The sequence below is a fragment of the Corvus moneduloides genome, chromosome 2, assembly GCF_009650955.1.
Source record: "Corvus moneduloides isolate bCorMon1 chromosome 2, bCorMon1.pri, whole genome shotgun sequence".
Lineage (NCBI taxonomy): Eukaryota > Metazoa > Chordata > Aves > Passeriformes > Corvidae > Corvus > Corvus moneduloides.
In genome coordinates, this window is record NC_045477.1 from 88,531,575 (window position 1) to 88,543,087 (window position 11,513).

General features: G+C 38.4%; 1 protein-coding gene across 1 annotated transcript; it reads left to right on the forward strand.

The window, feature by feature from the left end:
• The first annotated feature begins 7 nt into the window (after positions 1-7).
• GTPBP6 (GTP binding protein 6 (putative)) lies at positions 8-11,294 on the forward strand. Its single transcript, XM_032100233.1, has 10 exons — positions 8-398; positions 3,143-3,280; positions 3,706-3,776; positions 5,329-5,459; positions 6,121-6,191; positions 6,614-6,772; positions 8,105-8,313; positions 9,672-9,820; positions 10,127-10,279; positions 10,584-11,294. The coding sequence occupies exons 1-10, from the start codon at positions 62-64 to the stop codon at positions 10,723-10,725; spliced, it is 1,560 nt and encodes a 519-aa protein (XP_031956124.1). The 5' UTR covers positions 8-61; the 3' UTR covers positions 10,726-11,294.
• The last annotated feature ends 219 nt before the right edge of the window (positions 11,295-11,513 follow it).

Below are 11,513 nucleotides of genomic sequence, written 5' to 3' on the forward strand. Positions count from 1 at the left end.
GCGGCCGGAAAGACGCGGCCGGTGACGGTCCCTCCCCGCCGCCCCGGGCCCGGCGCTGCCGATGGGGCCCGGTCGCCTCTCGTGTTCCCTGCTGTTGTGCTGCCGGCGGGCGGCGGCGGCTCTGGGCGCGCCCCGGTGCTGCTCGCTGCCCGCCCGCCCGCTCAGCGCCGCCGCTCCGCTCCGGGCCCCCGTGCGCCCGCCGGGCACGGGCGGCGGAGCGCTGTGGAACGGGGCGGCGGGAGGCGGCGGGGATGGAGAAGAAGAAGAAGAGGAGGATGAGGCTGCGCTGGAGGAGCTGCTGGGCCCGTCTCCGCTGGCCCCGCGGCCCGGCGCGCAGCGCGTTGCCATCGTGCATCCCGCGGTCAAGTGGGGCCCGCAGAAGTCGCCGCTCACCACGGGTGCGGGGCTGCGGGGGGCGGGCGGGCTCCCAGAGCGCTAGGAGTGCATCCAGGCGGTTTGGAATGGACTGCCCCGGGAGGTGGTGGAGTCACTGGCCCTGGAGGTGTTTAAGAAAAGACTGATGGTAGCAGTCAGTGCCATGGGCTATTGACATGGTGGTGTTCGGTCACGGGTTGGGCTCGATGATCTCAGAGGTCTTTTCCAACCGAATTGGTTCTGTGGCTAGGGCCGCTAGTGTGAAGTGGACCCGCTGTTAACAGCGGTGAAACCGCGAAATGCGGCTTGCAAAGTACAGGCTTGGATGGAAGGTCTCGGTCACTCTTTCCTTCTTTGACAACTTCTAAGACAAGGAGTTGTTAGTGAGTGTTGGCAGGCCTGTGCTTTGACTTGCAAATCACTCAAACTGTATTTTGGACGGCAGAACGCCTCAGTGCAGGTTGGTCAGGGAAACAGCCGGGTGTCCCCCGTATTAGCACGATGTTAATTGCCTTCAGCCATCAACCGCGCTGCCTGCCCAGGTGGGCTGGAGTCCCTTGGCCTTAGGCTTGCCCAGAAGTTGGCTGAAGAGCAGAAATACCCTTTTGTCCAGAGAAGAGAACGCAGTGAAGGTGAAGTCTTGTATAAATCCTCTCAGGGACTTAGGTACTTTAATGCAGTTACTTTGTGATGCAGTCACCAATAATTAATTCCTCTGTAAGGACATTTTTTAGGACTACTATTAGATTTCTCTCAGAAATCCTTGCAACTAGCTAATATATATGCATTAATCACACACAATTAAGATACATGAATTTGATGCTTTCTTCAAACACTTGTCTAATTATGAAGCTGTAATAGTAAGGATTAAAGCATCTTGTAAATTAGCTTTTTATGTATAGAACCAGAATGGTTTGGCTTGGAGGGAACCTTTAAAGGGTTAAAAATCTAGTCTGACCCCCCCCCACCCCCCACCGCCACCACCCAGGAATGAGCCAGTACATCTTCTGCTGGACCAGGTTGTTCAGACCCCCATCCAACCTGGCCTTGAGTGTTTACAGGACCACCACCTCTCCAGGCAACCTGTTCCAGTGTGTCACCACCCTCATTGTAAAAACCTTCTTCCGTATATCAAATCTAAATCAAATCTCTTAGTTTAAAACCACTGCAACAGGTCCTGCTAAAAAGTCTGTCTCCATCTTTCTTATAAGCCCATTCTAAGTAGTGAAAGGCTACAAAAAGGTCTTCCCAGGAGCCTTCTCCAAGCTGGACAACCCCAACTCTCCCAGCTTTTTCCCACGGGAGAGGTTGCACCTGTCTGATCATCTTTGTGGCTGGATGCAGCACTCCAGAGGGGCAGAATTTCCTCCCTCGCCCTGTTGACCACACTGCTTTTGATGCAGCCCAGGACACATTTGGCTCTCTGGGCTGCAAGCACGCAATGCTCCGTCATGTCCAGCTTCTCATCCACCAACACCCCTGAGTCCTTCTCAGCAGGGCTGCTCTCAATCTGTCCATCCCCCAGCCTGTATGAATATACTGGGGGGTTGCCCTGACCCAGATGCAGGACCTTGCACTGATTCATGTTGATCCTCACTAGTTTTCTGTGGGCCCACTTCTTGAGCCTGTTCATGTCCTTCTGGATGGCAAGAGACAGGTTATATATGATACTTACTCTTTTATTCCAATTTATTACGTGATGAACCTAAATCTTGTTTAGTTTTATTAAGCTGCTAATTATAACAAATTGTCGCATTGCAGAATGAAGTTTTTAACCTTTTCAGAATTTACCTAAGTGACAATTTTACAACTGAAAAGTAGGTAAAATATGAAGGCATCTTTCTGTCTAAACATACAGAAGAATAGCAATGGTCTTTTTCCATTTATTTAGGCCCTCCAGATGAAGAGCCTGATGTCTGAACAAATGTTTTGGAAGGATTGTTGAAACACCACAGACACTACAGGAAATCTCTGTATTTTACAAGAAACATAAACAATATGAGGAGAAAGTGGATCATAATTATCTTTAAAAATATATTACCTTTTGGACCAATGTAACCTATTTCATATATGTTATGTTTTGCTGTCTAGAGAAACTTGACACATTTGTTCTGAAGAGGAAAAGTTTGGCATATCAAGCCTAGATCTGCTGATCTGATATCCTCGTGTAGTGTTCATGATTTCACAAAGTCCTCAAAAATCATTGCTTTGCAATGTCAATGTTAAAAACTCAAAAGTAATTGATGAACCGGAATACAGGATTCAAATCTGCTGGTTTTAGCAAGTCACAAACCAGTTTAGGTCTGTTATGAATAAGTGGCTGGGAAGTTAGCAGCAGGATATCCCATAATTCCTAAATTATTGCTGCAAAACACCGAGGTGTTAATTGTGTGGCTTTGTGCTCATCTGAAATAACAGATTTTCCAGCTAGTTATTCATTTCACTTAGTGAGGAAAAAAAGCTTGGAGATTTCTTTCTTGACAGTACGATTAAAAATTCTTCTAAACCAACAACCACAGAAATAATACATACCAGCAGAAAGATGCTTTGTGTGATAAAATTGCATCAAACTGTTCAATCACTCTGATTAGAGGTAAGACACTTCGCTCCTTGTGCTAGAAGTTAAAGGAAATACCCTAGCAGAGTTTCAGTGTAGCTTAGTCTTTCCATGTTCATGCATGTATGTAGTTATTGGAGATCTGAGCGGAGTTATGACGGTACCTTGTAACCTTTATTTCTTTTTTCTATTATTGTTATGTTCCTGAAGCTGAATTACAGATTGCCGAAGCCGTTGCTCTTGTAGATACCCTTCAGAACTGGACAGTTTTAGATAAAATAATTATTCCTACAAAAAATCCCAACAAGAAGTTTGTTTTTGGCAAAGGAAACTTTCAGGTTTTGACAGGTAAGGACTGAGATCTTTCCGCACTGCATCACTCTAAATGGAAGACTTTTGCAGCCAAACTGTTCAAGGATAGGTGTGAGAGCTGAAGAGAGGGAGAATTTTGTTTATCCATCATACAGGTTTGCAGACAAACTTGAAAGAATTTTTAAGGTTGCAAAAGCAACACAGAATAGACATAACCCCTGCTCACTGAAAATGTCTGAGGCAACTCAGTCCATAAGTTTATGTGATTGACATAAGTGACACTGATGCTGTTCTTGGTACAGTACTAAATTAGCAATTACAACTGCTCTATGAACAAAGAATATGGTGCCATTTGATGTTCTATGAGCATTCTGCTCAGTGAAAAATGGTTTATAGTCTGGGCATTTTAAAAAGAGGTTGACATTTAACACTGTATTTTGCAATCATTATCCATCTTTTAGAAAAGATTAAAAAATTGCCCCATGTGACAGCTGTCTTCTTGAATGTGGAAAGAATATCTTCACTAACAAAGGTAATTAAATATAATATCAAATCATATTCTTTGCATCAGTATTGTTTGGAAGCTATTGATGTTATGAGAAGTGGTCAGTTAAGATTCTCAATTTGCAAATGTTGCAAATATGAAGCACCAGGACTGAGTTTTGTTGGAAAGAATCATAATATCTACTGCATTTGTCCAGTTTATATATATATATATGTATATGTTTCCAGCTCTTGTGCATGAAATTTTCCAGCAGCTTAGTATAATTTATTACAGACTCTGCTCCCACATTTGCCACTGGCCCTATTTAAAGTGTTGAAAAAGTTACTCAGTGGGGTTTTTTACAAAATGGTGGTGTTAACACAGCTTTTGTTAAGAAGAATGTCAACATTTTGGATTAGCTCTGTGCTCAAGTTTCTATACTTGTAATGGATAGCATAGTTTTTTTCCTATGCTGTGGATGCTGAATTGTATTTTGAATATGAGGTGTAAATTCAGAGCAAGCTTATAGTTGAATGTTTCAAATAGTTAAACTTTCATTCCTAGCCCTTAAAAAGAAACATTGAGGGGTGCAGCACACTCCAGTATTTTAACACTGGCAGTAAAACAACTGGTACATGAACCACAGATACTGTTAGACAAGCTGAAATAAAAACTTTTTTGGGTTTTTAGTATGTGCAGCATCATGCGGGGTGTAAAGTGTATGCAAACTGCAAGCAAACATTAATGCTTTGCTGGTAGTTTTGAATGCTTTCCCTAATTATAAAATGAAGAGATGACACATATCTCTAATAGATGGTTGTCTCAAGTGCTTCCATTTGTTGATGAAAGGGAAGTTTAAAAGGCTTCATTTCAATTTCCTAGTTTTTAGGAAAATTCTTTATTTTATAGTATGAATTCTTTTAGTACTAGATTTGCTAAATTTTTTTTTCTTTTGACAAATATAGATCTTAAGAGCAATTAAAGGATTGATTAAAGAAAATGTTTGAGAACATGTATACAACAATTATTCTGAATTTTAGAGATGGCATAGGGAAACTACTGCATGCATACTTTAAGTGTCTTGCTGAATTAGAGCAAGACTGAGGGGTTTGGGTTGGTTGGGGGTTTATTAAGTATTTCATTAAAAGCTTGCTATTAAATAATTTTCCTGCATTCCTCTATTTGTTTGCAAGTTTTAGTAATCTTTCTTCTTCTCCTGTGTTACCCCTATCCTTTCCCAATCCAGTATTTCATAATTATTTTTTACAAGGATTTAACCACTGACATTCTTGATTCTGAGATACACTGTTAAGACCTGTTGCAAGAATCCATAAAGGGCAATGGGAGGATTCTCGCTGAATTTGATGGGCCAAGACATAAGTTCTACTTTCTAAGCTCTCTTTAACTCCTCTCTTTGTGGTCAACCAAATTTCGACTTTGCATGCTCATAATGATTGTCCGTCCATTGCAATAGAATCCTGAGATCCCCCGAGTTCAAGTGTCCACCAGCTGACTAACTGTACTTGCTGTGTAGGAGTTGATCTAGTGATACTGTGGGGGACAGAAGACATCTCGGTTGTTTTGTCTTACATGGCTAAAGAAAGAACTGGAAGGTGCCTGGGGCGTGCAAGTCTTTGACAGATACACCGTGGTACTTCACATTTTTCGTTGTAATGCCCGGACAAAGGAAGCAAAACTGCAGGTAGCATTGGCTGAAATTCCACTTCTCAGGTACCTCAAGCTGTGCAAATCACATACTCATATCTATACATTTTAGTGACTATTTATTTACAGTAACAAAAACCAGCAATATTTACTATAAAGAAAAAATACATAGGTGTTCAGTGATTGATTAGAGCATAGAATTATTTACTATAATGTCATTATTTTAAGCTTCTGCAGTGCTGACAGGCAAAAACCAGAATATGTTCAATAATCTTACAAAATGTATTTCTCATGTAAAGGTCCCGGTCCTTTCTAAGACAGAAGATGGATTGCAAGGATCTGTAGGAATTGGATATGTGTATCCCATATATGAAATTGTTGAGTTTAATAAGGAAATCTATAAACAAGGAAGATTAATTTATATTTAAATTTTCCATATGTGGCATTGAAATGTGTACATGGCAGTGGATGTATTAGAGGTATCTTTGGCTCTCTGAAATTTCAGAATAGCAATTATAATTTACTGAGAGAGTTGTATGCTTTTTCAAGCTACAGTTGAGCCAGGAAAATCTGGATTTTTTTTCTCCAGGCTTCTTGCCATGAGCAGGTTTTATTTACAACTCAGTCATTTAGTGGTTTTATTTGTACTGTCAGAATACCACTACTCCTTCACCATTTTTAAGCATTTTAGTATAACTGGATTAAAGAAAATTGCTTCTGCTGCCAGGTCAAATCTGAAAAGTGAGGTGTCTCAGCGAGATCAGCAGAGAGGTGGTTCAAGATACATCATGGGCTCAGGTAAGGTCTAAATATTCTCATGAATTAGAGGATTTTTTTCTCCATAGCCTTTAAACAAATTCAGTTGCATCTTATTTGGAGGAGGTCAGGAGGAAAACAGTGGTTTAAGCATCTAATTAAACAAATGTACAAAAATTTATTGGAAAGTAAGTTAAATAATAAGGTTTGAGTCTGTAGTGGCTCAGTAAGTGGTCAAGGACTGACTGCTGCCACAGGGATTGTTCATAAGTGTACATGGATTTTTTAGAGTGGTTAGTGTATGTTTTATAATTACTTATTCACTTTCTTAGGCAAGAATATGTAGCTTTAGGTGCTTATTTTTAACTTCACAAACCTTAGTGCTAACTCACTTGATTTCCAAATACATCTTTACAGTTTCCCTTGTAAACTATTCTGCCAGTTCTCCATTTGTATTTTTTCAGGTGAAACATTTCTAGAAACACAGAATCGTGTATTGAAAGAAAAAGAACTTAAAATTAGGAATGCCCTGGAGAAACTAAGGAGAAAAAGGGCTTTACTTAGAACTCAGCGCAGAAAGTGTGAGTTCCCGATGGTTTCAGTAATGGGCTATACCAACTGTGGTAAGCAAAACCTCCTGAAATCATAACACAAAAGAGCTTATATTGTCTAATTTTTAATTAGAAACTCTAGCCAGAATCTCACTTGTGTGTGAATAGGCTTCGTATTTTAATTAGTTTCTTTAATTGTGTAATGAATATTTGTCAGTTAGGATATAGTTAGGAAAGCAAATTAAGCTGCTTGGTTTTTTCAGTCCGGAGAAATGCCTAGCACCTATTGTGCCAAAAAGATTTTATATACAGTGCTGAAGAGTGCACTGTTAATGCCCCTTTATATGAATCTCTACGGCTTGATCAGAATGGGTACAGAAAAGCACATGGGTATTTAGATCACCATGGAGGCTTGAGGCACAGGAAGACAATTGAAAGTTGGCTATTGATCTGAGAAACCTGCTTAAGGAGCACTGCAGCTTTTCATGGATTATGTGTAGCATTCTGAGATGTGTTCATAGGAGAATCTAAATAAAGCTAAAGGGGGTTTTTCTGCTTTTTTTGGTTTGGTTTGATTTGGTTTTTTAGCTTACACAAGTGAATTCTTACACAAGGCATAAATAGACTTTGGACTAGACACTTTTTTCAGGTTGCATTATCTTAAGACAATTTCATTTTCTTGTTCAACTCCTTTGAAAAACCTACCTTGTACTAATTTTGTAACTTGTATACTCAAAGGTTTGGATTATACTGTATGTTTTTCTTAAATGTCATACTTCCATACTTTTAAAACTGAAGATTCAAATATAAAGATTTTGTATAGACATAATTGAAATACTTAAATTAGGCTCTATACTGAGCACTTCAGTGATAAAATATGTGAAATATTCATTGAGTCAAATAAATGTCTCTAGTATTATGTTCATGAGGAAATGCCCAATAAAGGCCTCAGCCTAATAAGGTATATATTATTAGTGCTTCTGTTTATTTTTTTATTTAGCAAGTAAATTATTTTATTTGACAGCAGAAGCACTGGGGAGCGTGTAAGTGCATGCTTCCTAAATGCTGTCATGGCAGTGCTCTTGAGAGAGTCTTACAGCTGAGAGATGTGGGTAGGTCACTTTGCAGGTCAAATCAGTCTTTGATCATCTTGTGATTTCACAGCACAGCTGTAGATACCAGTAGGTGATGACATACATGATCTTAAACTGAATTCCAGGTTATAAAATGTAAGACTGTCTTTGGATTTCTTACCATCATATAAAAAACTGATCACAAGCTACAATTAAACGACTAAAATAGATGTGAAGATATATGTTACATCATACATTTCACCTGAGCCTTGCAAATTAAATTTTACTTGGAACAAGCCATTAAAATCTTGTCCTTTTTTTATTTAATTAGGGAAAACTACTTTGATCAAAGCCTTGACTGGGGAAGCAGGACTTCAACCCAGGGATCAGCTGTTTGCCACTCTGGATATTACAGCCCATGCTGGCTATCTGCCCTCACATATGGCAGTTATTTATGTTGACACCATTGGGTTTCTGACTGATCTTCCACATAATCTGGTTGAGTCCTTTTCAGCTACACTAGAAGAAGTGGCTTACTCAGTAAGTAGTCGACTATAAAAATTGAGAAATAAAATTAATTTCCTTTTAGATAATCCTCACCCCTTCAAAACAGGAGAAGTTAATTGACATGTTGTTCTTAGCAAAGTATCTGGCTGACTATAGTAATCTCCTAAGATAATGATGTAAGTATCTTAAAATAAACCAATTTTCTTATACTTTAATTATGCAGAACATACAGATATTAAGAGATTTCAGAAGGGCGTATTGGGAGTATATGTGTCCTCCTCCATGATACTTAAACCAGATAAACCAGATTTTTCTGATTAAATATCTGAACAGTGCATCCAAGTCAGTCAAAGCTAGCTTTCCTGGGAGTTAAAAATGAAATGGAGCCTCTGAAATGATCTGATTTTTACTTAAGGTTTCCTGTAGAACCACAAGTGGGTGATTGTGATGTGATGCAGGCAGCATGTAATAAATATAAAGGTACTTTTCCAATTATTTTCTCATTAAAGTTATTTTCCTGTGTTATAACGAAGTGTAAAGCTGCATAGATACACACAGATATTTAAACAAAAATCCTTTATCATAAAAGGTAATGAAATTCAGTGGTAGCTAGGTGCCAGAATGCTGCTAAAGATCAGACTTCACTATGTAATAGCAGGGCTTTCAAAAGCTGGCTGAAACCATCCTGTTTGTCACTTACTTTGAAGTGTTAAATGAAAGGCAAGAAATTTACTTCTAATTATTTTTCAAAAGTTTAAAGCAATGTCTTGAGCAAAGATGATGAAACAATTTGAATGCAAATGTTGAGTTTGGTTGCTTGGTTTTTATCATGGCAAACGTGTATACACTTGAAACTGGTAACTTTTGTATTAAGCTTTTTAAGTGAAGCACCAGTAATAGTATCCTGGGAGCTAAGCATAAGGATAATCTTCTATATTTTGAATGTAAAAACAGAATTACAAGTTACATGGGGGGTTTTCCTTTTGTTTTTGAAAGTTTAGCAGCTATTACTCTTCTGAAAGTTTTTTTTAGAGACCACTCTTTTTAATCTCCAGTGTTTTTGAAGCCTTATTGTTACAAAGCCTTGGCTTTGAAAAAAAATGGATCAATTATTTGAAATCTGATTCTGTAGCTAGCTTGATTGACAACATTTGCTTCAGGTTTGTTGGAGGCAGTTTGTGCTCACTAGCAGTGAAAGACTAAGCTGCTACAGATTTTCTTCCATCATGACCTAAGAAACAGTAGTACTGTTTTAGTAGTTAATTTTACAGTGCTAATCTGCCAGTGTATTATCCAATAGAGAGGAAAGTATTTTACATGAATTAGCAATGCAAAAATGGTATACAATCTCTACAGCCTGGTAACAGGTGTTGTATATTGATCTTTGCTAGGATCTGATCGTTCATGTGAGGGATATTACTCATCCAGAAACCATCCTCCAGAAAGCAACTGTTCTGTCAGTTCTGAGAAATCTTAATCTTCCTAGCCACTTACTGGACTCAATGGTAGAAGTTCATAACAAAGTGGATTTGATAGAAAGGTAAGCAAGAGATGCTAAGTGTACTTAAACATTTTTTATGTTCTGGAAGCTTTTTAATTCTTAGTCTAGAAAAGAGATCCCACACTTCAGAATATATTTAATAGCATTTCTCAATATTCTACATATGTAACTGTGGTCTGAAAATGAATTATCTTTTAATTACCAAAGAAATCACTTGAGTCATACAAGAAGTGGACTCTGTAGAAGGTGTCATTATAAAATAACTCAGTTAAATTGTCCATGCTTGGAATATTATCACAATCTAATCTTCATTAATAAATGTGCTAGCAATTAATTTTCTTTCAGGTATAAACCCACTGAAGAAAATGCTTTAGCTATTTCTGCTCTGCATGGGCATGGTTTAGAAGAACTGAAACAAGAAATAGAGAAAAAAATACTGACAGCAACAGGGAAGGTGATTCTAACAGTTAACATCAACTTAGAGGGACCTCAGCTAAGGTAAATAATTCTGAATTGTATTAAGGACTTGGAGAAATATTAAACACTTAATCATGCATGTCTTAAACTTTTCAATTCATATCATACTGATTTGAATCTGCACTAAGAATAACAGAGATAATTATCAATGTTTTGTGACCTGTTGACAAAAAATAGCCCTACTAGATACACTGGAGAAGTGAAGCAAAGCACTTCATCTTTTAAAATATTATCTGGATAGGAACCTTTTGACCTAGACCAAGGTTCACATTTTGTGCAGCGTGTCATACCTTTAAGATACCTTAATATGCTTTTACATTTACAGTTGGCTCTATAAAGAAGCAACAGTTCAGGAGGTGGAAGTCATGCCTGAAGATGGCACAGCCAGGGTGAAGGTGATAATCGGCAGTTCTGCTTTTGGCAGATACAAAAACCTCTTTCCCAACAGTCAGATTTTCATGTCATGAAACTGCATCCTGTTCCAGGAGAAGAAACTGATCTCCTCAAGATGATGTGAAATGAAGTGAAGGACCTGTTGGTCTCACTGCTGAACAGTTTGTTTTTCTTTCCCACTTGATGTTTTTGGCGCATTTTAGAAATGGACGCTGTTTCAGAAAATTTCCATATGGAAACAGTAAAAGTTTTGAGCTTAATTTTGTCAGCAAGTACCAGGACAGCACTCAGTTTTTTATGTTAAACCTGTTGTTGGCTATAAGCTGTGGACCTCAAACACATGGAATGGCATCTGACTTAACCTTCAAAAAAGTACCAAGTTTCTTGTATCATATAAATAAAGATTTTTACCGCCTTTTTCAGAAGAAAATAGTATTTATTATAGTTAAGGTGTTTCAGATGGTCTTTGGAAAATGAAAGTTAGTGAACAAAAGGTAGTTGGTTGTATATAAATAATGAAGGTAAGTATGTGCTCAAGCAGAATGCATGAATGTAAGTAAAATAACTGCCATGTCTTATTGCAGTGAAGAAAAAAAAAATCATAATTAAGGCATTGAATAAAGTTAGCTGTGAACATCTTTTACCCATACAGTTTTCTTGCCTACACTTAATTTATCCACAGTGCCTATTACTATGTCAGTTCTTGGAGAAAACATTTAAGGTACAGCAAACCTTTTCACAGAGGAAAAGAAAAGGAAAAAAACCCACAACCACAACAGATCCATTACTTAAGTTATGAATTACTACTGGGAACCAATAAAACAATATCACAGAAAGGAGAAACCAAACTATTTCACTCCAT

Excerpts from the sequence above, each read along its gene's own strand:
- GTPBP6 (XM_032100233.1), top strand. The coding sequence starts at position 62 with ATGGGGCCCGGTCGCCTCTCGTGTTCCCTGCTGTTGTGCTGCCGGCGG. Across the intron at positions 3,777-5,328 it reads GAATATCTTCACTAACAAAG|AAAGAACTGGAAGGTGCCTG; the intron begins GTAATTAAATAT and ends ACATGGCTAAAG. Across the intron at positions 5,460-6,120 it reads GCTGAAATTCCACTTCTCAG|GTCAAATCTGAAAAGTGAGG; the intron begins GTACCTCAAGCT and ends TTCTGCTGCCAG.